This window comes from Osmerus mordax, chromosome 25, assembly GCF_038355195.1.
Source record: "Osmerus mordax isolate fOsmMor3 chromosome 25, fOsmMor3.pri, whole genome shotgun sequence".
In the NCBI taxonomy this organism is placed as follows: Eukaryota; Metazoa; Chordata; class Actinopteri; order Osmeriformes; family Osmeridae; genus Osmerus; species Osmerus mordax.
Genome location: NC_090074.1, coordinates 5,842,587 through 5,868,962, shown reverse-complemented (window position 1 = coordinate 5,868,962; position 26,376 = coordinate 5,842,587). Strand labels below are relative to the sequence as shown.

Below are 26,376 nucleotides of genomic sequence, written 5' to 3'. Positions count from 1 at the left end.
AAAACTGAACATTTCCGCAATTTAACATTACATAGCCTACTTTGAATGATGCCCTTTAAACTCTATGAATACTTTATTCTGTTATAATTAGCCTACGTGATGAAAAGAAACACTTTTGCAAAGGTTTATCGAAATTTACGAGTTTTGCCGTGCATACAGACATGGCCGAGACCCCGACAGAGATACTGTACTCGCCGACAGTCTTTGTTTTTGTCGTCCTATTTCAACATGTGAAAGATATTCTTATTTAAACATGTCCCAACTGGACACCCAGTTGAATGTTGGTTGTGATTAAAAGGAAATGTAAATGTTTTTTGTAATGTCACCAGTCATTAGTTATAAAAATGGACTACTGAAAACTTGAACAAATATACATTTTTCGAAGAGGTGTTGAAAATTAAATTAGGAAATGAAAACAAGAGAATTACTATCAGGAAGTGAAACTGGAGCGGAATTGCTCCATTTGGATCTTCGGAGCACATTGCTTCCGTTAAAAGTTCAGATAATCTTGTTCCCGTCAGCTGATCCGTGTAACCACGCAACGTTCCGAGTTGCGAATCACGCAGGCCATTTGCATTTCAAAAGTAGGTATATGACTTAGGCTACATTTGACTAACATTATTCATCGTTTGACACAGACTGCGTGCAATACTGAAACGTAGCAGTTCTAGCTCGCTAACGATGATAACTAGTCTTCTTCCCATGTGGACTTAAACCGTTAAACGATCGTATAAGGGTGTGCATCCCCTCCCGCCCTCGTCTAGTCTCCCGGATACCTGATAATGTACCCAAACTTTGACAGGTATGGTAATCTCTTGTACATTTTTTTGTACATTTTTTTTTAAGTATGGTAATCTCACACCAAACTTTTGATTTGAGAGCTCTGAAAGTAGCCAGGGAAAATGTATATTTACTGTAAACATTCCAAGAACAAAGTGACATGAAACATGCCAAGACTCAGTGCTGGGTTTGAATACAACACAATCAAAGGAACAAAGGTGGAACAAATAACGTTCCTTACAGGAATCCAGGACCACTGTTCAAGCCCGAATCCTTCACAGTCCACCAGGTACTGGAGACTCTGGCATCTGTTACATTGGCCACCCTGAAGTCAAGAGCCCTACAGAAGAGCTGACCAGACAGTCCTCCGGGTTCATCGACAAAGCTTCACAAACCTCTCAGAGAAGGAACTGTGGAACTGTGATGACGGCCCTTTAGAAAGGGCAGTGAGAGGTGCAGCAATGGAGCTGAAATTCCGCATTAATCTCTGATAAAAATGAGCAAAAATCCTTCCCCATGGACAAGGGCCTGGAAGCAGGTCAATGGCTCATTATATTGTTGATGGGGTGAAAGAGACATGGCCCTCTTCTTACAGAAAACCTCCTTGAGGCCAGTATATTCAGGCAAGGCACTTTGGACTGCTAGAAAGAGGACAGAGACTCAAGGGGAGGGCTGGAGAATAACAGGTTGCATGGCACGTGGATCCCCACTCGATGAAGACAACCAAAGATCATCCAATATGTGGGTTGTGGTAACCCTAACCCTAAACTAAACCCTAACCCCAACCAGTAGTGACCAAGGACAATTATGAACTCAGGAGAAGAGATTATAAAATGAGATAGTTTGTTGATGTGGTTCCTTCCCAGGGAGATGAAGAGGAACGGCGCAGTGACGAAGTCTGCTGGACCCTGAGGTCTTCCAACACTAGCAGTTACTGTAACGGGAAGGTTGAGGCTAGCCAGGTGAATGTGCACTGTGTAAAAAGTGCTAACCAGAGGATGAATTGTTACATTTAGTCATTTACATTTACATTTAGTTATTTAGCAGACACTCTTACCCAGAGCGACTTACAGTAAGTACAGGGACATTCTCCCCGAGGCAAGTAGGGTGAAGTGCCTTTCCCAAGGACACAACGTAATTTGGCACGAACGTAATTTGGAATCTAACCAAAAACCTTCTGATTAATAGCCCGACTCCCTAACCGCTCAGCCATCTGACACCTGTGACTATATGATAACATATACGTGTACAATACAACAGTATTGTATACAGGTTCCTTGGTCTACTTATTAAGTCTAGTATGGAGGTGTTATTATTTGATTTGCTATAGATAGACGGAAATGAAGAAGATAGATGGAAAAGAAAGAAGAAAAAAATGTGAATGTGTATGCATGTATGTATGCATCTGTATCTATGTGAATGCATGGGTTTATGTGAACAGTAGGTAGGTAGATTTACGGTGTATGTAAAGATGTATGTATAAGAGAAGCATCAAATTGTTTCGTATTTAACTAAAGGATAAAGATAGAGAAAGGGGGTAGGACTTGAAAAGTTTGTTATGAACTTCTTCCTACTCCTTTTTGAACATGGTAATTTCTAATTTGAATTACTTACAATAATTTTGGAAGATTATGCTGAGAAGTACATGACCTTATTAAGATGTCATTTTAATTTTAATTTGATATATGTATGCATATATAAAATGTATATATATTTTATTTTTTACTACAAAAAATATATATAGACGGTGGGATAATAAATAATGAAGTGACCTAGGATATAACTGTGCCTTTAAGCCCTTAGACTTCCAACCAACCCCCCAGCCCATTCCAGATGCCATCTGTCATAGTAGGCATTGGGTACAGAGATTAGGGTGGTGCGAATGGTTCACACACTTGAGCATTAGATAATAGTACCTGAATCCAGCCATCAAATAAAAATGGACACATGCAAGAAATGAGTAATGACACCGCCAAAAATTACAATAAATACATAAAAAATAAACCAATGCAGTTCTACACCATTTAGATTGACGTAAACAATAGACAAACAAAAATGTATAACATGATAGGCTAGTTATTTACCGTCACATGGTCAAAGCGTCTCATTAATGGTATACTACAAAATTGTTTTTTTCACACATTCAGGACAGATTACTGTAATATAGAAATCATCCAGTGCAGTTTATTAAACATAAAAGAGTAATGTCAATAATAATTAGGTTTGACTATCATGAAATATGACGCTTGTCTTCTGTTGTTTACTGTCAAATTGTTTAACGATGTAGAGGATGTTGATATGCGAAACTGATTGGATGGCACAACAAAATCTGCTAATCTAATCTCTGGGATTGAGTGCTGATTTGCGCCTGAGATTGTAACTCACAGTGGATAAAGTCCCGCCTCGAGAAGAATGATACTGAATAGCGTTGGAAACTCAATCGTGGGACAAGATCGGAATTTTGTGTTTAGGACACTTTTGGTGAGCGTCCGTTCTTTTTCAACTTCTTTAATTTAAATTTTCACACCCCGCCTCTACAGCCAATTTATCTAAAACGCTCAATTAGGCTACACAATATACTCGTAGGCCTATACAGTAACCTGACTGCAGTAATGATGATAAGGCTACCGACTTCTTATATCGCGAAATGTTAGCTGTAACGTTATAAGCTTAGTCATGGTTAATTTTCTTAAGTAGTCTCTATGTATACATTTTGCGACACCGTCAATTCAGAACAGTTAGATTTCTCTGTACTTTAGCTGTGCGCAGGACCTGGTCGTACTCGATCCTATCCTGTAATCACCTGGTTCAGGCTTGCTTTTATTTGTTCTGTTTTTACAAAGGTTGTCAGTCTGTGATTGCGGTTATGTGCCTTTTCGTCAGCTATAACTACAATTATCTAGGTACCTGTTCTTAATTAGGCTGTTTTTGTTGCCATTCGATTTTAGTGCCTTTCAACAATTCCATCCTCCTACTTCTTTCCTTCAACTCATCTCCAACGACCGCCCATTACATGTACCAAACATTACACTGTCTGTCAATGTTACTGTGTAGGATGTTTCCAAGTGGCACTGTTGTCTGCTTTTACTTACAATGTTTTCACTCTTCCTATGTCATGTTGTACATAGTATGTGTAGTCAGTCCATACCTGTCTTTAATCTAAAGATATTCAATGGTTTTACTTCAGAGGGGTGTTTCTGAGATATTGTATTTTGTTGAATTTGAACTGTGTTATTATTATAAAACACACACACACACACATCAAACACAATAAGAGTTTAAATTAATCAATTATTTGAATTAAGTGCAGATCATAGATCACATAAGGGTTTAAACTGAGTATAATTAGCTGAGTATGGGTTTAAATCTCAGGTACTTGCCAGATCAAACCTGTACATTCTCTTTAATGTCACATGAAGATGAATGACACAAGGCTTTATTAGTGCCAGAGTCTAGATAAGTTTTAAAACCTACACTATAGTTCTGAATTGTCCGTAGGTTTTCATGTGTCTATTTGGGGCTTTGACTCCACTGTGTCTTCCAGCAGGTGTGCTTGGTGGCGTAGAGGAGCGGCCCGAAAGGAGGTCATGCCACTAGTCAAGAGGAACATTGAGCCTCGCCACCTGTGCCGTGGTGCTCTGCCCGATGGCATCGGCAGTGAGCTGGAGTGTGTCACCAACAATACACTGTCGGCCATCATACGCCAGCTCAGCAGTTTAAGTATGACACAGGCTCCAAGCAAAGACAAAACGACATATGAAATGACGTGACTTTTTCCTCTGTGCTACTCTTTTCTCCTCTGCTCTGCTCCTGTCTGCTCTACTCTACTCTACTCTACCCTGCTCTGCTTTGCTTTATTCGGATCCCTCACCATGTAGGCTATTATTGTGACTCATCTCTTCCATCCACCTATGTGGGCATCTTTTTTTTGTTGGTTTTCTTTCTGAAATGAGTTGCGCGAAGCATCTTCTTGTATTTGTTTGGCCATGTTACACGGTCAATCTGATGTACGGTCAATCTGAGTACGTATCTCTGGCTGGAGCAGAGATATGTACTTCACTGAATCGTTTCGTAATACTGATTCTCCGGTTAGTGATTCTATTTGGTTGGTAGGTTTTGACAATGACAGATGTGACTTGCCTGGACGTGTTTGCGGTGTGTGTTTTTTTGTGGAGAGAGAGAGAGACATGGTATTAGAGGTAGCAAATTTATCAGACATCTGGCCCATAGATAGCCCCGTAGAGTTTGTATGTGGCTGCATCAAGCGTGTATGTGTGTGTTTGTATGTGTGGGGTAGGGCTTTGTGAAGTCACAAGAGATTAGGGATTACTGTGGAGCTTAGTGTCACTGAAGCAGATAAAGAAGAGAGTGAGGCAGGACAGAGACAGAGAGAGTATACTGACAGTTTACACAATCAATTGCTCTTTCCTCCGTATAGTTCTGAAATCTCAGTCATTTCCCTCCATGATTAAGCCCAGTTGTAGAAACCTACAGGGCATCACTCCCATGTTTTAGTTTAACAGTGGCCAGCATGTAAACTTTCATGATAATATGTGTCTTTCTTTCACGAGTGAGGTGTTGAATTCTCCTTCTAACCATAGACACCTCCTTTTTGTCCTCGGGCTTCAGGTAAACATGCAGAGGATGTTTTTGGGGAGCTGTTTAATGAAGCCAACACGTTCTACACGCGGGCCAACTCCCTCCAAGACCGCATAGACCGCCTGGCTGTCAAGGTCACCCAGCTGGATTCCACTGTGGAGGAGGGTCAGTTGGAGTCATAGGTCAAGGGTTATAAAATATGAACATACAAATAATAATATACCCATGTCAAATATTAGTTTTGAAAGACTAATGCACTTTCTCTTTGCAAGTAACCATTTACTAAAATACATGATAAACTCAACGAATTACCCTTCCCACTGTCAATTCTGCACTCTAGTCTCCCTGCAGGACATCAACATGAGGAAGGCGTTCAAGAGCTCCACCACACAGGACCAGCAGGTGGTGTCCAAGGGCAGTGCTGCCAACCCCGTCTCGGAGCTGTACAACACCAGCGACAAGCCTCCCCCTCTCAGCATCCTCTCTGCTTACAGGCGAGTCACACAGCAGCCAACCTGAACACCAGCTCGAACCTTCAATATGACTTCTCTGTCTCCCCAACCCTCCCCCACGAATTTGTTCCGTAAATCAATGACTTGACCATTGTCGACACAGAGACGACCACGTCGACGGGATGAAGTTCTACTCGGACCCGTCGTACTTCTTCGACCTGTGGAAGGAGAAGATGCTGCAGGACACAGAGTACAAGAGGAAGGAGAGGAGGAGGCAGAGGGTGAGAGCAGAGTCAAGGACGTTGTCCTGTTTTCACACCCATGAAACCGTTTGACTATTCTCAGGCATGCAGCGGTTCATGCCATTTCATACACAGTATGTCATGATGACGCTTGAAAAATTAGTGTTGTTCCAAACACGGAATTTGTTTACGTTTGTGTAGAGTATTTGGATTTGGATTTGATTTATTGAAATGTTTATGGAATCTCTTTCAAACGTGTCAACGTTCCTTCCAGGTTTTTCTTGCCCCCAAATAATGACTCAAACGTAACCCACTGATATATACTTTTACATCCTGTAGATAACCGAAAGAATAATTTGCACCTGACCTGTGATCATTCGTCTCACTCTTCTGTCGCAGGAGCAGAAGAGGTGTGTTGATGGCACGCTTCCGCGGGAGGTGAAGAAGGTGAGGAAAGCCAGGAACCGCCGCCAGGAGTGGAACATGATGGCCTTCGACAAAGAGCTTCGTCCCGACCATCGGCACCCTCACTCTCTTCACCGCGGGTTGTCATCCGAGGGCTCTCTCTCTCCGGAGGGCAGGTCTGTTCTCTGTACATCCTCAGTGCAGTTATGACCAACCATATTTAGTAACACCGTAGTAGTGCTTTCTCAAATTTGAAAAAAAAAGAAACAAACAAAATAAAATGAGGGATTTTTTTGTTCCCTGACGGCAGAGGCTCAAAGGTTCGAGCCCCTTCGAAGCACTCGCATGTCCTTTCACACTCGGGGGGAATTGGGAAAGGTCATATCAATAACGATGATCGCTACAAGGTTGTATGTTGTCTCGCTTTTATAGGCCGTATGGAACGGACTTTCCCGACTTCCCAGCTTCTCCAGTGTCCATGCCGCAACCCTACAACCATGTCCTAGCTCAGGGCTACCTGCCCGGGGATGGGTCCTCCTCGGCCTCTGCGGAGCACGAGTACCACAGCATAGGGGTCACCTACAGAGGACAGGCCCCCAGCCACCCACGCCACTCTCCACCCCTGCCTCGCTCTTGTGACGGACTGAACGGATCGATCACCCTTCCACCTGCCGATTACAGGTAGGATTTGGAATAAATCCTAAAATATGAAACTGTGACATCTGCAGTGTACTGCAGGCCTTACATCTGTAATAAAACAGCTTAATATATATATATATATACATAATTTTATACTTCATTACACAGTATGGTAAACACTTGAGATCATGGTGCTTGTATTAAGCGTTAGTTAATAAAGCTTTAGCCAGTCTTATATTATACATATAATATCACATATTCATGTTAATAAGCATCCTATGAGGACGTTATTAGCTGTTAATAACCACTTATTACAAGCAGCTGGATCTAACATGTTACCCACAGTATCAACATCCATTACCTGTGTATGAAGTCTGAAGCCTTGCATTTTTCCTCTCTGTGTGACAGCATTATGGAGTACTATGGCAGCTCCGGTGTGCCACCTCCCACCCCAGCCCCACTCATCCCCTCTGCACAGACGGCTTTCGGCACTCCTCTGGGTGCTCTCCCTCATGCTCCCCACGCTGGACCTGGGGTTCCAGGCTACCCTCTCCCCCCTCTACCTCCCCCGGGCCCACGGATGATACCCCCTCCCCCTGGTCCCCCACCTCCACCCATGCCCCCTGACCTCCTCCAGTCGGCGGGACACGGCGAGGGGAGGAGGGCCGACGCTCAACCCCCCGCGGACGCGCGGAGCGATCTCCTCTCGGCGATTCGCATGGGTGAGTTGGCCCGTTCTGAAATGGGTGTTGATGGATTTAAAGCTGCACGTGTGTGCATACACTGCATGTTTTTTTGTTTTTTTTGTCTGTGTTCTATGTGCTCCTGTGTGTCCGTGTGTGGAAATGTTCTATATTTGTGGGTGTCTGTGTATGTGCACAATGTATTTGTGTGTCTATGTCTTTGTGTGTGTGTGCGTGCTTATATAAGGTACTAACGTGCACTGGGGTGGGCATTTCAGGCATTCAGCTGAAGAAGGTGCAGGAACAGCAAGAGCAGCAGGCCAAGAAGGAGCCCGTGGGGAACGACGTGGCCACCATCTTGTCTCGTCGCATAGCGGTCGAGTACAGCGACTCTGAGGACGACTCTGAGCTGGAAGAAAACGAGTGGTCAGACTAACATAGACACTGCTCCTTAGCGACGCATAGATACTGCTCCTTAGCGACGCTCCTTAGCGACGCTTCAAGCTACGGACACGGGGGTTCCTCCAGGCTTCGCCTTCCCACAGAGAACAGAGTTGTTTATTGTATTGTATTATTGGGGAGTCAGGTGGGAGTCAAGTGGCTGAGCGGTTAGGGAATCGGGCTAGTAATCTGAAGGTTGCCAGTTCGATTCCTGGCCGTGCAAAATGACGTGTCCTTGGGCAAGGCACTTCACCCTACTTGCCTCGGGAGGAATGTCCCTGTACTTACTGTAAGTCGCTCTGGATAAGAGCGTCTGCTAAACGACTAAATGTAAATTGTAGATGAGTGTGGTTTGGACAGTCCACATGGTCAGGTAAAATACATACATACTGTACACACACATGCACACACACACACACACACATACTAATAGCCATAGGCTGAGAAGATAAGTGCTTCATATGTATTATCCGTATCATCATACACAATGTGATTCAGCCTAAATCCATCAAAGTTAACCCACTGATGAACCCCACCTGAATGCAAATAATTGACTTGTACCATTAGTTGTGATTGTGATTCGTAATGCTTTCCCGACAGCTAAAATGAGTGTTACCGCGTGTCATGTGGTGATATTGCACTATCATGCCCTCAGTGTAGACGCTTAATAAAATTCCAGTCATTCCCAAGTCATAGTTTACCTCATCTTTACACCTCTTTCTGTCCCCATAGTGTATTGTAAAGCTGCCTGAATCAGGAAATGACTGATGAAGCCAACTGGACTGTCCTTACTGGTCATTCATTACCCACTGTTGCCAGAGGAACAGTGTTAAGGAATACCTGATGTGTAGGTTTACATGCTGGCCAATGTTAAGGAATACCTGATGTGTAGGTTTACATGCTGACCACTGAGTGGCAGTCTGCTCTTGCTCAGCTGTGGTCTCTCTCTCTGTCTCTCTCTTTTCTCTTTCTCAAATAGGTTATGCATATTGGACATTTAGATTTTTTTGATACAGTAGCAATTGAATATGAATCCACCTAGATACCACATAGTGAGATAGTAGAGACTGCTGTTTACTATGAGCAGAGGTAACAGCAAAACATGTAGAAAGGGAGGAGTATAGAGTTACTTTTATCTGAACAAATGAATGAGTGAATCAATTCATTAAGAAATGAAAGTGGCCAAACCGAACAAGAAGACAATGTATAAATGATCTCCTATTAAACCTTAAGTACACTCATTTGGGTCCATGAGTTGGAAGCTTTGGTTTAATTTCCATCATATGATGTTTTGCATCGGGATTGACTTGTTGACACCACAGGATAAAAGGCCATCGCTAAGTACATCTGGGATTAATTCCGTCAAGGGATCAATCGTACAATGAATACGGTAGACACTTCAACGAGGCCAGGAAATTGAAAGGCAGTCAGTGACGGACAGGGCCAAGTTCTCAGACGACACTTGACAAGTTTGAGAGGCTGTGTGTCTTGTTGCCCCGGAGACTGTAGGCCTAGACAGTGTGGCTGTGTTGAGAAGTCTCTCTTCAGGTGCAGAGAAAGCTCTGGCCTTTCCTGCCATCCTAATGACTCCTGATCCCCCTTTTCCATGGTAGCAGATAACCTTTTAGCCCCACATACAGATCTAAAATCAGAGCTGTTTGTTATTTGTTATTTATCAAACCTGTATTATGCAGGTTTTAATCACATTTTAATGACTCAACTCATATTTGCTAGGAAACCTTTTACAATTTCACTGGGTATATGCTGTTGCGCCATTTAGATCCGAAAAGGATGGATAATTAATTAGAGTTAGCATTTAATCCTGTCGGTTGGTGGCAGTTATGCTTAAAACCCCATTTTCATTAAAATGAACTCCTACTATAATCAACAAACAATTAAAATTGTTGTTCCACTGGATGTCTGTTTGCCTTCCCCTGTATTCTAATGCACTTGTATCAAAATTCCAAAAAAAAATTCCCAGACCAGACCACAACAAATCAGACCATAGATAGAAGAAAATAACCAAAGCTTAAGCTGCATCAAAAGCCTCACACAGTCTCCCTCAGCGCTCAGAGGGGGTGACTCCCAAAATCCCTCTGCTTGTTTGTCTCATGGTTTAAGTGGTGCACACAGCCAGGGAAAGATCATTAAATCACTGTTTTACCACTCGGCTTAATCCCCCCCACAAAGAGAAAGATACAATAAAGAAAGAATGAGGAGAGAGAAGTGGAGTGTGAGATTAAGTAGAAACTTGACGGATCCAAACTGACGGCTCAGTTTCCCAGCATTGCTGAGGGTAGTAAAGACTCTTGATTGAAAGTCTCCCAGGCCTTCGAAGGCCTTGTGATCGGACTTTCCCTGTTATCCCCGTAGTGGCCAGCCGCTCAGGCAGTGTCCGCGGCTGTGGCCATCTGCCGGATTACACAGCGGGACATATTTTTAGAGAGCGCATCCTATTCTTATCCAGACTGGTAAGGTTTACATTAAGGTTGAACTCGGGTGCGCTTACAATGACAGATAAAGTAAGCCCTATCCTTCTACTGGCACCCCTCCTTGTCTTCTCAATGTTTGAGAGACTGCGGGGTTTCAAAGAACTGCTGTGCCGCGGGCATAAAAGACGAGTCCAGGCAATGCCACTGTCTGTAACCGATTCTTCTTCTTTTTTCATGCCTCGACAATCCATTTGCCGGGATGAAGAAGAAAAAAAAATCTATTTGTATTTGCCAAGTGTAATTGTTTCATTCTAATAGGCATCAAAAGGCCAACTTTTCTGTGTTACCATACAGGTGAACTCATTCCTGGGAAAAAGTTTTTTTCCCTCCCAGCCTCGTAGCAGTGACGGCGTCCCCCTTTTTCCTTGGCCTAACGGGATTAGTTGTGCCAGTGCCTCCCCGGCTGTCACGGTGCTGTCTACTTCCCATCTCTCTCCTTGGCCTTTAATGTGATTAACCCAGCCCCTGTGGTCCGCATGGTTCTAGGGGGTGGGTAAGAGGGGGGGGGCACCTCCTTGGCATGTCCCTCCCCGGGCCTTTCCCCACCATTATTGGCACCTTTGTCAGTTGAGAGGGACGGGCTGGGGTGTCTCGGGGTAGACAAGAGGACTAATGGCTGAGATGTTTTGAGAGTAAGTGAAAATGTGGAATATATGTGCTCTATTCAATGGAGTATTTCCTGACCGCCATTAAGATTGGTTAAATTCGCCCTCAGTCTAATATGAGACGATTCTTTAGGAAAGTGTTCGCCTCAACTCTTTTAACTTATGTTATTAACCGGTAAATAATATCACATTCCACAAGGCACCTTCTGGACACCTTCAGAAGGTTCAATCAATCACTGGCAGCTTTTCAGATTTTTTGCATCCTGACATTTGTTGTCTTTCAGAAAGGCCAGTGCTGAATATTCATTACAGGCTTAAGTGGAGGCAATAATCAGTGCTTGTGCCCATCGTCTTGTCAAATGTCAGGGCTATGAGGCCTCGCCTGTTTAAGACATGTCACGCTCATTTTGGACTCGTCTGTCACAGGTCTTCCATCAGGGCATTTGCTCCATTGAGAGGTGGGGCACGATTTCTCCCGAACCACATCGCCTTTTTCATCGCCGGATAAGGTGATGCCATGAAGAATCTTCAAACCTCCTACAGCTGTAGATTGTGAGCTTTTGAATAAAATATATTTGTTCACATAAAACCAACCATTGCAGGGGTGATTGGAGACCCATTAGTTCTTTAATAACTAAAGATGTTCACACAGATCGATTTTGGCCTTCAAAATGTGGCAAGTTAAAATAACCTTAAACTGCAGCACAGAACATCATAAGATAAAGGGGGGAACAACATTCAACCAACTGCACTCGTTTTCATTGTTTTGGAATTGGATATCCTGATTCGCAGTAGACTATGTTTGTGAACATATCGATGTAATTACCACCACTAATGTTAAAAAAAGAAAGGGTTAGGGTTAAAAAAGGGAATTTTCTCTAGTCTCCTGTAAACCACTGCTCATGTGTCATTTTTGTAATCCCACGGACAAAAAACAACCTTCCCATGCCTACCTAACCACCGCAAAAATGGCAGAAGGACTGTCCAATCCTCCTCCCCTCCCCCCCCCCCCCTGCCCCCGCCCACCCCCCTCCCTGCTGCGCTTTCCAGAATTTCACGTGATGGCACAGCGCTGGTCAGGCGATGGCATGGAGGATTAGAAGCCTTAATTAAGATTTTGTTATAACTCAGCATGTGCTGTCTATACACAAGACAACAAGATGTGCTTGGAGTGGGGTGGAGTAATCAGCTCCTAAAACAGCTGCCTGCCCATGAAGATCCCCCGAAGACCATGACAATGATAGTATACTTAGTGTGCTTAATCAGTGTTTGAATATAGCATTTGTGAATTTGTGAGATAGTTGGGAATCTGGTGCGTGTGTTCTGTTAATATATTGGCAACCAGAGCAAGATAATGTCTGAAAGATGGAAGGCTGTTTAAAGAAGGGGGCTGGAATCATGTGTTGTGAAGTTGGGGGTGGGGGGTAAAATTCCAAGACACCGCACCATGAAATTAGATCTGGCACTTATTGTATTAACATGGGCTAATGAGTGTCTAAAAGCCTGTGACCGTGTGCATTCACAAATCTCATCGTGTGTAAGTGTGGGGGTGGGAGAAGATATGGTAGGTATATCAGTGTTGCTATACGGGAGACAGACACCCAACATGGTCACAGATTTGGTTCATATTAGATGCCCCACCTGCAGGCTCTGTTATTGGGGGAACAAGTTTTAATATTCAGGTAATACCCGCTTGGCCTTCAGGTCATGCAAAAGCCTCCTTGGTCTCTGATTGGCCACTTGAAGAGAATGGAATCTGACTTGAACTGTTTCTTTAGTTGACATTTCACGTATTTATTAAGTAAACGTGTTTTTGTGCTCTGTGAATGCATTACAATTTTGATTTAGGTTGTCCATCAATGAACAGTAAAATGATAACAGTAACATGGAAAGTCCAGTTAGTTTTAAAGAGCAAAACACACGAGACACAGACTACTGCAAGAACATATTACCTCAATAAATGAAAGAATGTTACAATTGAACTCTACAAAAAATTGACAGTATTGAGTTTTAATGCCCTCTGTGACCACTGGATGGTAGTCTTGAGTGGTATTTTCCATTTCAAAACCAGATTATAGTTTCTTAATAAATGATCTTGTAAAAACAAAACTAAGGAGGACTATTTCATGAGAGGGATGGGCAAGGCTGGAAGTAGTGATGGGGGGCTAACATTTACAGTGATTCTCTGGGTGCAAAAGGCAGTTGACAGTTTTTATTTTTCAGATTGCATCTATATTACACTATTTAGGGAACAATTAAAGGTAGAATAAGTAAGATTTTTCCGTAAAAAAAAGGAAGATAATTGTAAGTAATTAGGCTACAGAAGGAACAAGGTACTGCAAAAGCTTTGGGATACCAGCTAAAACTCCACGGTTACAGCGAAGGCGCTGGTGTTGTAGACTATAGTGGTCTAAGGCTATTGTCTGATGCTCGCAAAATAAAAATAATTTGGTATCTTGCTCGGGCAATTAATCCGGAAGTTGGTTGAGACAGGCTCCACCATGTGGGTGGAATAATTGCATAATTGAGTAAGTGGCTGGTGCCAACCAATCCGTTGCCCAATGCTACAAAATGGAGTTGTCTGAAAAGAAATGAGGTACCATGCTGAGTGAGATTAAGACCATTTAAATTCACAAGACCGAGATGGAAATTCACCAAATCTATGTTGATACCTATAGTTGATCATATGCAAAACCACTCATAAATGTGTATCATGATTAGGTTTATCTAATTTATTCTGCCTGATAATGCATAGGCTACACTTCAAATTAAACCATTTCAAATCAAATGTTTTCAAAAAAGAAACATCTTTGCGATGTGACACACTGGGAGTGGCCACGCACACACACACACACACACACACACACGCACACTCATTCTCGAGTGTCCACCTATAGAATTAGCTCTCTGTTTTGATCTCATCCTGCTGTCCTTCCTCCAAGGGACACCAGGAGCTGTGATCAGCCATACCAAGGCAACGGTGGGCCAGTCAGTCATGCTCGCCCACGTTCTGGCCAGGTATCTGCACATGTTTTGTTGGAGTTCTTTGCTGAGGAAACGTGACCACGAGGAGAACATGCAAACTCCACACAGAAAGGCCCACCTGAGCACTGAATAGTGCCACAGGCAGAGACCGAACCCAGGGGCTTCTTGCTGTGAGTCGACAGTGCAAGGGGCTTCTTGCTGTGAGTCGACAGTGCAAGACACTGTGCCATCGTACCACATTTTATTACTATTTTATTACTATTACCCATAGGTGCTACAGTGTCTGCCTCAAATCTCCACATTGCCTAGTCTCCTTTGTCATGTCCAAGTGGCATTCATTAACCATAGCAATATTGTGCAGAACACAACATTCCACAAAGGAAGCACTGGACATATTCAATTAAACCTCAGGACGTTTGATAGCTGTTACGCCCCCATGTGTTTTCTGAAATTACACATTGTAATTTGTTATGATTCGTGTACGAGCATTTTAAGCCTCTGGTACATAGGCCTGATTTAAAATGTATCATCTGACAACTCTATGACCAGCTTGCCCTGCGGAGGGCAGTAGAACGCAGTCAAACAGATTGTTTAGCGTCGACCGCCAAAGGAAAAAGGAAAAGAAGTCCCACCACACATTTCCTGTGTAAAAATGGACAAACAGCAGCCACGACAGCTCAGAAGCTTCATATGTTCATTCCCTGACTGTCAAGCTATTTACAACAAACAATGGAAACTCGAAGCCCACATGTGCAAACACACTGGAGTGGTAAGAAACATTTTAAGCAACAGTAGCTAGCCAGTATTAGCCTAGCATAATGGAACTAGTTTAGACGCATTGGTCCATGCGGAAGCCATCTGACAACTAGTGTACACCAGTACGTAGCTAGCAATAGAGTGTGTAAGGTTTGTAAGTCTTTTGTTTACGCATATTCACTCATTCAGTTGCTGTCGTTTATTAGAAACCATTTGTGTGTGACCGCGAAGGCTGTGGAAGGTCCTTCTGCACCAAGTACCACTTGGCGCGCCACGAGCTCACCCACAGCGGGGAGAGACCCTTTCGGTGAGTAGGCTGTCAGCGAGCGTGTTGTTGCCTGTGTGTGTGTGTGCGTTTAAAATCTCAATCGGCTACACTGACGACGTATCATTAAATAGAAAATACTTCTTTTTTTCACGCCAAGTGCATGGATTTGTTGTCATGCATTATGTTTTGACAGGTGCACGTTGGACGGATGCACAAATGGGTTTACTACCAATGCTAATCTGCAGAAACACATCAGTCGCATTCACAACCAAGAACAGAAACAGTATGCGGTAAGTACATTTTAATAGCAGGCGTGCACTATATTGTATATGCTTGTCGGTAATTAAAAGATACTAACCAGATTTGAATCTGTCATAGTGTGTTTTTGAAGGCTGCGGGAAAATTTTCAAAAAGAACAAGCAGTTGAAGTCTCACCAATGTGAAGAGCACACCCTGCTGCCACTCTATCAGTAAGTTAACCAAGACCTACTCTATTGTGTAACATTATGTTGTTTGGCTAGGAGGCTATACCTATTAGGTTTCTCATACACTCTAAACTTCATAACCTGGTTCACTTTTGTACTTGTGGTCTGCCTGATCAGAACACCCTTTCTCTTTTCAAATTTCTCTTTAGATGCAGCTTTGAAGGCTGCCAGAAAAGATTCTCTTTCCCCAACAAACTGAAACGTCATGAGAAGGTTCACAGAGGTAATCTTCAGACTGACACGGTTCAGCTGGGTGGGTGAAAATCATGGATGTTCTGTCACAGTGAAACTCACTGTTCAGTTGTTTGTTTTTATTTGCAGGTTACCCCTGTGTGGAACAAGAGTGTTCTTTTATAGGAAGGACCTGGACAGAATACACAAAGCACAGAAGAGAATCACACAGGGGTAAGTGATTTAACTTCCTAGGTGTTGAGAATTAAAAACAAATTCTGTTTTGCACCATTAGGCAGTGAAAACGATCTACTATGCTGGAGGTGGAATGACAGCCTTTTTTTTTTTTTTTAAGTTCTTCTGCCGTGTAACAAGTGCAACAAGGTGTTTCGGGATACGTGGTTCCTGGAGCAGCACCAGCAGGTTCACTCTGAGGTGCGCCAGGTGCTGAAATGTCCCAGAGAGGGTTGTGAAAGGTCCTTCACCACAACATTCAACCTGCAGAACCACATTGGCTCCTTCCATGAGGAGCTGAGGCCCTTCACCTGTCCTCATGCTGGCTGTGGAAAGACCTTTGCCATGAAGGTAGGAAAGTATACCTGTTGTCAAAATGAGGACTTGACCAGGTCTACAATGGTTAATATAGCAATGATGCCTATGGTTGTAATGCATTAGTATCTTAGGTCTATCTCTCTGTGTGTGTGTGTGTGTGTGTGTGTGAAAGAGAAGTTGCTATATCGAGCCTCTAGCGAATGATACATGTCTGATTAATTTAACGGTGGTCATTTTCGGAGGGAAGGAGTTTCCCGCTCAACCATGCTGCAATTCTTCTCCATCCGTGCCCTCCAGCGGCAGACTGAACTTGAACTAGGGAGTCAGGTGGCTGAGCGGTGAGGGAATCGGGCTAGTAATCCGAAGGTTGCCAGTTCGCTTCCCGGTCATGCCAACTGACGTTGTGTCCTTGGGCAAGGCACTTCACCCTACTTGCCTCGGGGGAATGTCCCTGTACTTACTGTAAGTCGCTCTGGATAAGAGCGTCTGCTAAATGACTAAATGTAAATGTAACTAGGCTCCCCTCCGTTACTGCTATAGTTTTATGTTAATCTGTGGGAGAGAGATGAGGGAGGTCTGTAACCCTGTACAGTGGCTGTATGTATGGCCGATGGACACACTGGGCTTTTGTGCCTCCCGTTTGAAGTTGCATCATTTTCTGTTTTTATATCGCCGACAGTGCACACCTCAGCACCCACAGAGTTGATTGCTGCCACAATATCGCTCTAATGAAGCTGCTTGGCCCTGTTTGTGAGACCCCACTACAAATGACTCCTCTGATTCTATTTCTGTCATTGAGACAATTCGGTGTCATTCCTCTTTACCTTTTATTTTGTTGCCTTGGCTATTCCTTTTTTTACGATGAAGAGCTCTTTGTTTAGAATGACTTTCAAGACAATTATTTTGGACTCCAGACTAATTATGGGCATTTCATGTCAACAACCATGTAAGCAGAGTGAGAATTGTACAGTGACAATCGGGGGGGGGGGTCAACTTCTTCTCCAGGGCGTAAAGTAATATTTACGATTACAGGTAAAAACGATATATCGACCCCACTCCCCCTCCCGCCCTGTTGTTTTGACCTCTTTTGGGGTCATTCGCACCCTGCATGTAAGGATGGGAAGTGGACGTGGTGTAGACAAGGAGCTCCTTCACGTGCACGCAATGACCCCTAAATTGGGATCTAGAAGGATAAATGTGCATACCGGTCACGTACGCAGCGTTTATGAATCTCAGAAAACGTGCGTGCGGAGATGCAGGTTGCTCCGTTCCCATCGTTTTTCAGATGAATTTGGCCAATTGGTCCCCCTGCTCAGAGACTAAGCTAGTGCTTAGTAGCTCTTGCTATTTCTAGCACTTAGCAATTCAAATGTTCTTGAATAGGAAAGCACAGAACCGCACTTTCATGTCACGCACACACACACACACATGAATGTAAACATGTATACAGTGTGTACATGTATACTATACACTGTTGCATGTAATTGTACCCCATGTCCCCTTTTCCGTCCACAGCAAAGCTTACATCGACATGGTGTTGTCCACAATCCTGAACTCAAGAAACAGGTTAGATTTTCTTTTTCTACCAAACTCGCGGAAAATAGCAACTTCTCCTGGGTATCAAACCGAAACTAGATCATTGTATTTGCGTTCAATAGGAAAACATTTAGGTTTTTCTGTGAGAATACTGTCTCACTTTGCATTGTTTCTGCTGTGCTTATCTTGATTTAGATTTTAATATTTAATGAACAATTATATAATATACATGGTTGCGAGTAGAACTGTCTCCAGCCTCTGATGGTGAAAACCTCATGCTCAGCTACAACTAAATGTCTCAACTTATTGGACTGTGCTCCTTCATGCATCAAGTCAGGAGTCAGATGGCTGAGCGGTTATGGAATCGGGCTAGTAATCAGAAGGTTGCTGGTTCGATTCCCGGCCGAGCCAAATGACGTTGTGTCCTTGGTCAAGGCACTTCACCCTACTTACTTGAATGTCCCTGTACTTACTGTAAGTCGCTCTGGATAAGAGCGTCTGCTAAATGACTAAAATGTAAAGTCAGTAGCTTCACTGAAACACCTACATGTATAGAGGGGGCAGAAGACGGGGGGGAAATTCAATGTTGTGAGGCAGTTTGATACTATCCCCGCAATACGGTATCCATTATTTAATCAGAGAGGCAGATTGATAATGCATACACTACATCCAGAAGTTGTACATGGTCTTGTTTGGGCTTGTTAGCAGTATTAGCATGTTACCTCTATAACAAAACAACCATGAGGCCCAGTCACTCAGTTCACTACTGTGGTCCAACATTTAAACTACTTCTCCTTGCAGAGGAAGCATCGCCCGAAGAGATCCCTTGTTTCCAGATTAAGTGGATACAAATCTGGGAAGAGAGATTGCTTTCCACAGCAGCAAGCGACACAGTCCATTGGAAGCCGTCAGCCGGAGCAAATAAGCACCGGTGGATCAGAGCCCACTGACCTGGCATCTCTGCTGAAGGACACAAACTTGTGTAACCCTGTCCTGACTGTCTAAGCCATAAGACTTTCCCTATTGCAGTATTACGTGATTTGGTGAATTAAACATCCTCATCGGGTGTTTTTTTTTTTTTTTCTCTGTTCACACTTTCAAGCTTGTTTTGAAGTTATCAAATGCACCATATTTTCAATAGAAAACGCTTTATTTCGGTCGCTGCCCTGGTTCAGTCTTGGGAGTCTTTTGGACTGTCAGGCGATGGCATTGTGGGCTTCAGAGGCTGTGACTCAGGGCCGCCGGGCTGTGACTCGGGGACGCCGGGCTGTGCCACAGTTGGTTTGTTCTTCTCTTCCAACAGCTCTTTAGCAGAAGGTGGACGAAGGATACACATGGCGGATTTGCCATCACGAATGACTTTGGGCCTGGAGACGAACCCGACTGTTGCTTCTATTTGTTGCACCATGTGCTCCAGGGCTGTGTCCTGTGGTTAAAACACAAAATGATGTTGTGTGTTACAAATACAAAAATGTATTTCATGTTGTTTTCCAGAGACAGCTTTGAAAAGTGCTTGGGCCAAGTTTGTTCACATTTTGTGTTATGCCATTTTGTTATTTACCTGTCAACATAAATATGAGTTTTTCTTCCACAAAGCTCTTACCAGTGGCTGTGTTTGCTGAACGCGTCCTGATCTCAGAGTTATTTTAACGTGGTTCTTCTTGTTCAGCCAGCTCCGCACGTGGTTCAGTTTGGTTAAGAGGTCATGTGCAGCGATGTCCGATGAAAAGAGGACTTCTTTCACCTCCACTGGGGCTGTGGAGACACACGTTAGGTTTGAGTGCCCTATTCAGTCGCGCATAATGAATGGCATTAAACGATTGACCTTCTGTTAATCTGTAGGGTTCATCTTTGCACACTTTAAAATCTATGTGGCGAGGTCATCCTGGAGGGATGGTTTTGAAATTGTCAAACTAGGCCGGACACCTTGGCGTTTCTGTACGGCAAGGGTGTACAATCCTGGTCCTCAAGGTCCACTGTCCTGTATGTTAAATGTATCCCTGCTCCAACATACCTGATTCAGATGAATGGGTTGTCATGAAGCTCTGTGGAAGTCTGATAACGACCATTCATTTGAATCAGGTGTGCTGGAGCAGGGACACATCGAAAGCAGACAGGACAATGGACCTTGAGGACTGGGATTGAACACCCCTGCTGTATGGGATTGTTAACTGTTCTCGCATTGCAACGGGAAGTGTTTCCCAACGTTATGTACCTCCCTTGGCTTTCTGCTTCTCACGCAGCTTGAGTTGCTCCTCGTGGATCTGTTTACCACTCATAAGGCGGTACACGGGTGGGTCTTTGTTTTCGTTGAGCGGCACCAGCTTTAGCCCTCGCTCGTCCATGAGTCTTAGGACGTCTGCTCGGTGCATGGTGCCGAGGTTCTCGCCCATCTCGCTGATCACCTGCAGGTGGCGCTGGTGGATCTTCCGTCCAACACTGCTTATGGAAGCACGGGCTCTGGAATCTTGCTTTTTCTTTTTGGGCAGCGGTTCTTCTCCAGTTTCATCAACCGTGGTTGTTAAAGGAGCGAATTGAACCCATCTCCAATTGAGTGCAGAAGTGCATCTACCACTGCCACACAGTAGAACCGATGTTGGTCTCCAGGGGTTGACACTGCCGACACACACCCTGACAGCATGACCCAGCACCCACCTCAGACAGCCTACAGACATCCTGGGGACGAATTAAGAGTTCCATAAAATAATTATTTGTTACTGTGGTTGAACATAAGAGCCTCTATCAGAGGTTCCCATATCTATGAGGGGCTACAGAAATTAGTTTGCCGTATTCAAATATGCAAAAGTACATAGGATAGACAAGAAGATAGAGGACAGATGACCAGCGTGCATTTAAACAAGCAGTAAACATTTGGCATTCAAAACAGGCCACAAGCATGGGAGCAAGTGTTAGGCTATACAATCAAGGCGTCTTATTTTGCTTACTGGATAACGATAGCGCTTTAAAGTACAATGTATTCCGCGTAGGCAACGTCCACCGGATTGAGGTACGAGAGCAAAATGATACGTGGATTTGAGACGGGATTTGCAAGAATCGAACTATGTCATACTACTGGCACCTTGATACATTGCTACTGCTCTTAATGACATGGTGGGTTGGTGCTGTATGCGCACCATGATGACGTCGACGCAACGCATTGGGATTTGTAGTTTTCTTTGAATGTGAGCGATTGATTTGGTATGCAGATAGAACCTAAATAACAGCAAACATTCCCTAAATAATTCGACCACATGCTACTTAAAATGTACCGTTATAATGGTATTGATGCCTCTGTCGAATGTGTGGTTAATGATGAATGTGTGATTATGTGAATGTATGTCTGTACCACGACTAGAAAGAGCCGGCGTCATCTGGGGCCACATTTCTGAAACCATAGTCAGAGAGCTGGTAAAGGTATGCTTTTAGTCTGATTTCGTAAAGAATGTTCTGCTCCTTGATCTGTTTCAGATTATTTACCTCTGAAGCTTAGAATATTGTCAAAATAACATTAGAAGCTGTTATTTTGTCTTTTTTCAGTATGGCCTACAATGGGTTATAATAGCCTGGGCTTTGAGGAAACGAAATTAGTCTACATGCTATGCATTCAAAAATAAATTCCATTCATGAAGTTAACAATCAGATAGGCCTCTTTAATGACATTAAGAAGCTGAAATGAAAAGACGGTCTTTAAAACGGACTGATACATGCGCCAGTGCGTGCAATCCAGCTACAGCGCCGCTCATCTGAACGTAACTCGGGTTGACACAGTTTGACCCCGCCTAACACCCCTCTCTGCGCGTCTTTGTGTTGTATTTTTCTCATACGCGGCATCTTAAATTGTTGCAAATTAGATAAGCATATAAAATCACAATTATAAACTATTCCAATGTATTAACATGTCGTTCCCAATCCCATGCGTTTTCGTTGTAATAATCTACAGAATTTGTTGCAAAAAGGCGGAGTAGGGGTCAATCATAAAAAGCAGTCCCATCTTCGTACGTTTAATGCAGCGAGAAAAAAACGCCAAGAGACAAAAGTGGTGTCTAAATAGCCTTCAAAGGCAAACCGTTTGAAAGGATGAGAGACGTTTTTGTGTATGGGTCTGTCTTTCAATGTTGGAATGGAAATGTGTGTTTTCCATCACATTCCACACTTTATGAGGGTAAACTAGTTATTTTTGGATTCATATTTGACGATCAGCATTATAGACTTCGAACAAGGAGTGACTGATTGTTTTGCGGTAGCCTATATTTCTCCCCCGGTCTAGGCCTTGGTCCATAGAAACAGTAATTCGAGAGATTTTACAGTCAGATGAGCAGCAATAGATTAATTTGTTTAACGCTGGCTGGTACAAAGAGAGTCTAATCTGCGCATTCTTCAATGGCTTTAACCCCAGTGTCAGGGAGTGGTGCAGCTCGTTTTGGCAACCCCTCTCTCCAAAAGCAAACTGTCACCTGCCTAGCCACAGGTGCACCCCCTTTACTCAGACATCCACAATGTCCCGCTGCTCAGCTAAAAATGAATAAAGCAGCCGAGGTCAGGGGTTGCAGGGGAGAGGGTTGCTATATTCTTGCCCGTTAGGCTATTGACTAACTAAACCAATGGAGAACGAGAAAGGTTGTTCACTGCTGGACCGAGATGAAGATAGCATGTGAACGGTTTCGCCTGTGACAAAAACTGTCACAGTTCAAAAGAAACTTCGAACATAGAGAAAAATTGTCTATGCCACCTAATGTGTTAGGGTGTATAGGCCTATGTGTGTTAGGCCTACGGTCACGAAAGGTTTTAGATTAAGGAGTAGCCTACTCCAGTTAAACAAGTTTATTTTTTATTCTTGACTTTGTTCTATTGCTCGAGCCATGGCTATTTGCAAACTTTTATTTTAATTTAATGAGCGTGAGTCATATGCCCTAGCCTATTTGTGGCAGCTGTGGCGTGAATTTATTTACATTGGATTCTTTTGAAGTTGCCAAAGCACTTTCTGATGTTAAGCATAATAGGAAGGATTCTTTAGGCAGTTTGCGGTGCTGTGTTGCAGACACAACTAAATATATAATGATTGAGGTCATTCACACAAATGTCAAAATATAGTTGCGTATGTATGGGGTACAAAACTGCCCATGGTAGAGAATTCTAAGTAAAATTCTAAAAAAAGTGCGAACAAAAACGTGTGTCGTATAGGGAGTAGCAGGTGGATGATTGTACACGCCTGACTGACTCGAAAGAAAGATGCGCTCCACGAAAGAGCATTCAAGACTGGGACTTCGAGTCTCCTCATTTCCTAATTAGCGCGCTAACTCTGCATCCTCGTGCTGGCACCCTGCATAGTTGAGACACACCAACAAAAAGGTAAGTTACCACGCGAGAACCTTTCTGTATCCTCTCAAAGGAGACTGTTACAATTTGGAACAATGTGTCTTTTACATCTTTCCTTTAGTCCTCAATACCAATGCAGGACAGGCATGTGAGGCGGATTTTTCCCAAGGACACGTCCAGTGAACCATATAACCTACAATACACGAATGCAAGATGCCAACTCACCCGCCCCTTAATACCCACCTTTTGCTTTTTGCTAGAACCCTCCCCATGTTTTGATATATTAAGACATCATGCTCATGCGCACCATTTCTCAATTTAAAAGCAAGTTTACGATTTTATGTAAAATAGTAACACGACTTTTATGTTCTACATAGGGATATCTTTGTAAGATGCTGTCATGTACAAATGTTGCTCAGTTATTTTTAACCTTAATACTTTTCAGATCATTTAAAATTGTATGTGGTTGGCAAAATGTTGTAAAATCTATAAGACCACCTTCAAATATGTGCTGATTTAACCAATAGCCCTATAAAACAATACAAGGTATCATCTCGTTAGTTATATTTTTGTCATTTATTTGAGGCATGAAGGTATTAACGTATGAAACGTATGTTGTAAAATACTGAAGGTACATGCCATTACAAACAATCGGTAGTACAGGACTTCTATAGGTTTGAACATACAAGAAATGCCTTGCAGGGTCATTCATCAAAGGGCTGCTATCTCTTAAATATAATATCAATAACTTTAATAAAATGTACCCTTAAAATAAGGAGTCGAGATACATTCAATAGACATGAATAAAACATAAACAGGACACAATTTAACAGTGTAATGTAAAACACTATTTGCAATTGCAACAATTGTTTCAGAATATGCTTTATTTTCCTGAATAATCAATTTCCCTCCAGTTTCACTGTTGCAGAGTGCATCATTTTTAATTTTGTGATTTTTGTACATTGAATATTTTGTAAATTCACTCCCCAAAGCAAAACTTGCCTACATTTTATGAATTTTACAAACTGTACAATATTCACAAACATGAACACCAAATATATGTTGTTCATTAAGCATTCGTTAAATATGACTTTAATACACTAGGTATTGGAAGGCCAACAGGGGGCACTCATCCCTTATGGTAAGGATGTCTCTTGGTCTAATGAGACGTGTAGATTGGCATGCAGGAGATGTGGGTTCAATAGCTTACTGATAAGTAAATGCTTAATAGACGGTCTTTTAATTCAGTTAATACAGAACAACTGAAACATTCACATGAAATTACTTTTAAACAAGAGAAGTGTGGACTTTAGGACCCAATGGATCCAAGAAGTTGGACAATGTTCTGTTGTGCATGTTATCCAAGGATGAAAGTCACCTCTACTAAAACTTTTGGACTCCCTCCCGGTCATTTCAGAAAATGATCTTCACTGATGTTGTCTCTGCACACAAAGCTGACACACCTCTGATGTGCATGTCTCTAGCAGTTTTCTAATCCAAATAAAATCAAGGCTAATGCCTTATTATCAGGTATTTTTACATAATGATCCTTGTGCTGTCGCTGTTAATCTTTTTGTTAACGCAATTACAGGGCTCTCAGTGTTCGGGGTCTGAAAGGTCTAATTACCCTGCGGCATGCTGGGAAATGTTTGGCGGTGTCTTTCGGCAGGTGGCCTCAGAGGTGAGAGTCAGACACAGGGCACACCAAGGCGGGCAATTACTGGTTGAATTTCACTTTAATAAATGTTGAGCTACATTTCGAAATGCAGATGACAGAGCTTTCTGACTAATGGGTGCTGCACTGAAGCCACTTGAGCAAGGGAATGATCTGAAAGAGGGTTTAATTAACACAAGCTACATGATCCAGAACAGAAGAGACATAATGTTAGAGTGAGGGGGAGAGCGCACTGGGATAATGTGAAAATTAGTGAGAGGAGGGAGGAAGCGGAGGGATGGGGGTGCGTTGGAAGCACAATGTGTTGTGCCATCTGTGTTTTCACTGCTTTTTAATATCAAACACTCATATTTGGACAAAGACAGACATACCATTACACGCAGCATCAAAATACACAAACCATATCGAAATTCCCTCACAGCCACTGAAGTGATTTACATATTAGGTAGGTCTGCCCCGATTAAATTGCCCTTTATGGGATTAAAACTTGTTTCTGTAAAACTGAAACACCATTTATTTGTTAATATTAAGAAGTGTATATAGTTCTGCACAGACATGGTCTGATTTTCCATGTGTAAATGCCATGTGGTTGAGTAAGACCCTCCTTGCTGAGCTTGCTGTGTAGATGGTGCACGAGTGAGTGAGTGTGTGTGTGTGGACGTGTGTTTTTGTGTGTGCAGTGCAGATATGTGTAGTTCAGTAAGTGTAAGGTCCTCCTGGTTGTGCATGGCCTGGTCTCCATCCACTCTGGCAGAGCTAAAAGCCCTGAAACGGGACGGTAATTGCCCAATTAGGCCCCTCGCTCTGTGGGCCGCGGAACACTACGCACCTCCACGCGCTCACAGAGTCAGATAATTGAGCTGAAAGCAAACGAACGGACGGCAGACAAACAAGCTACTAGAAAATAATTACTTGGAGTGTTTCTTTTCAGTACCTGTACAGCGGATTTCATTATCGTCAATAGCCTCTAAAGCTGCTCGAAACGCTGGTAGTTGTCATTTTCATAGAGACTTGATAATGACATTAATTTGTCTTAATGGGTGGTTCTATTGTTATAAATAGTAAAATGAGCTGAAATTGTCTTGCCATGGCAGGCAGAGAGGACTTCAACACACTCCCAGCAGCCACGAGGAGATAATTTGGTGTGCTTGTCAAATTTCCAATAATTTGTTATATGGAACATGAGTAATGCTAGTGCCATTAATGTTCATTTTCCTGTAAATTCATTACTGCCCTTTTTCCCTTTTTTGTTTGAATGTTTTTGCCATTTTTCTCTGCTTCAAGTGGCTACACA

General features: G+C 43.0%; 3 protein-coding genes across 3 annotated transcripts; 2 read left to right on the top strand and 1 right to left on the bottom strand.

Annotated features, from left to right (window-relative positions):
* Positions 1-4,367: 4,367 nt before the first annotated feature.
* Positions 4,368-8,236, top strand: wasf3a (WASP family member 3a). Its single transcript, XM_067228648.1, has 8 exons — positions 4,368-4,500; positions 5,410-5,544; positions 5,720-5,873; positions 5,995-6,112; positions 6,473-6,654; positions 6,911-7,159; positions 7,526-7,839; positions 8,079-8,236. The coding sequence occupies exons 1-8, from the start codon at positions 4,368-4,370 to the stop codon at positions 8,234-8,236; spliced, it is 1,443 nt and encodes a 480-aa protein (XP_067084749.1).
* Positions 8,237-14,975: 6,739 nt separating this feature from the next.
* gtf3aa (general transcription factor IIIAa) lies at positions 14,976-19,108 on the top strand. The gene is made up of 9 exons (XM_067229222.1): positions 14,976-15,092; positions 15,286-15,386; positions 15,541-15,637; positions 15,726-15,817; positions 15,982-16,055; positions 16,154-16,237; positions 16,359-16,588; positions 18,071-18,121; positions 18,893-19,108. Exons 1-9 carry the CDS (start codon positions 14,976-14,978, stop codon positions 19,094-19,096), a joined length of 1,050 nt encoding a protein of 349 aa, XP_067085323.1. The 3' UTR covers positions 19,097-19,108.
* A 114-nt stretch (positions 19,109-19,222) lies between these two features.
* Positions 19,223-21,185, bottom strand: mtif3 (mitochondrial translational initiation factor 3). Its single transcript, XM_067229223.1, has 4 exons — positions 21,037-21,185; positions 20,307-20,767; positions 19,695-19,846; positions 19,223-19,517 (listed from the first exon to the last, which is right to left on the bottom strand). The coding sequence occupies exons 2-4, from the start codon at positions 20,764-20,766 to the stop codon at positions 19,263-19,265; spliced, it is 867 nt and encodes a 288-aa protein (XP_067085324.1). The 5' UTR covers position 20,767; positions 21,037-21,185; the 3' UTR covers positions 19,223-19,262.
* Between the last annotated feature and the right edge of the window lie 5,191 nt (positions 21,186-26,376).

Coding starts and splice junctions, on each gene's coding strand:
- wasf3a (XM_067228648.1), top strand. CDS start 4,368: ATGCCACTAGTCAAGAGGAACATTGAGCCTCGCCACCTGTGCCGTGGT. Junction 4,501..5,409: donor ACGCCAGCTCAGCAGTTTAA/GTATGACACAGG, acceptor CTCGGGCTTCAG/GTAAACATGCAGAGGATGTT. Junction 7,160..7,525: donor CTTCCACCTGCCGATTACAG/GTAGGATTTGGA, acceptor TCTGTGTGACAG/CATTATGGAGTACTATGGCA.
- gtf3aa (XM_067229222.1), top strand. CDS start 14,976: ATGGACAAACAGCAGCCACGACAGCTCAGAAGCTTCATATGTTCATTC. Junction 15,818..15,981: donor ACCCTGCTGCCACTCTATCA/GTAAGTTAACCA, acceptor ATTTCTCTTTAG/ATGCAGCTTTGAAGGCTGCC. Junction 16,238..16,358: donor CAGAAGAGAATCACACAGGG/GTAAGTGATTTA, acceptor TTTTTTTTTAAG/TTCTTCTGCCGTGTAACAAG.
- mtif3 (XM_067229223.1), bottom strand. CDS start 20,766: ATGTCTGTAGGCTGTCTGAGGTGGGTGCTGGGTCATGCTGTCAGGGTG. Junction 19,847..20,306: donor GAAGCAGAAAGCCAAGGGAG/GTACATAACGTT, acceptor GTGTCTCCACAG/CCCCAGTGGAGGTGAAAGAA. Junction 19,518..19,694: donor TTCAGCAAACACAGCCACTG/GTAAGAGCTTTG, acceptor TTTTAACCACAG/GACACAGCCCTGGAGCACAT.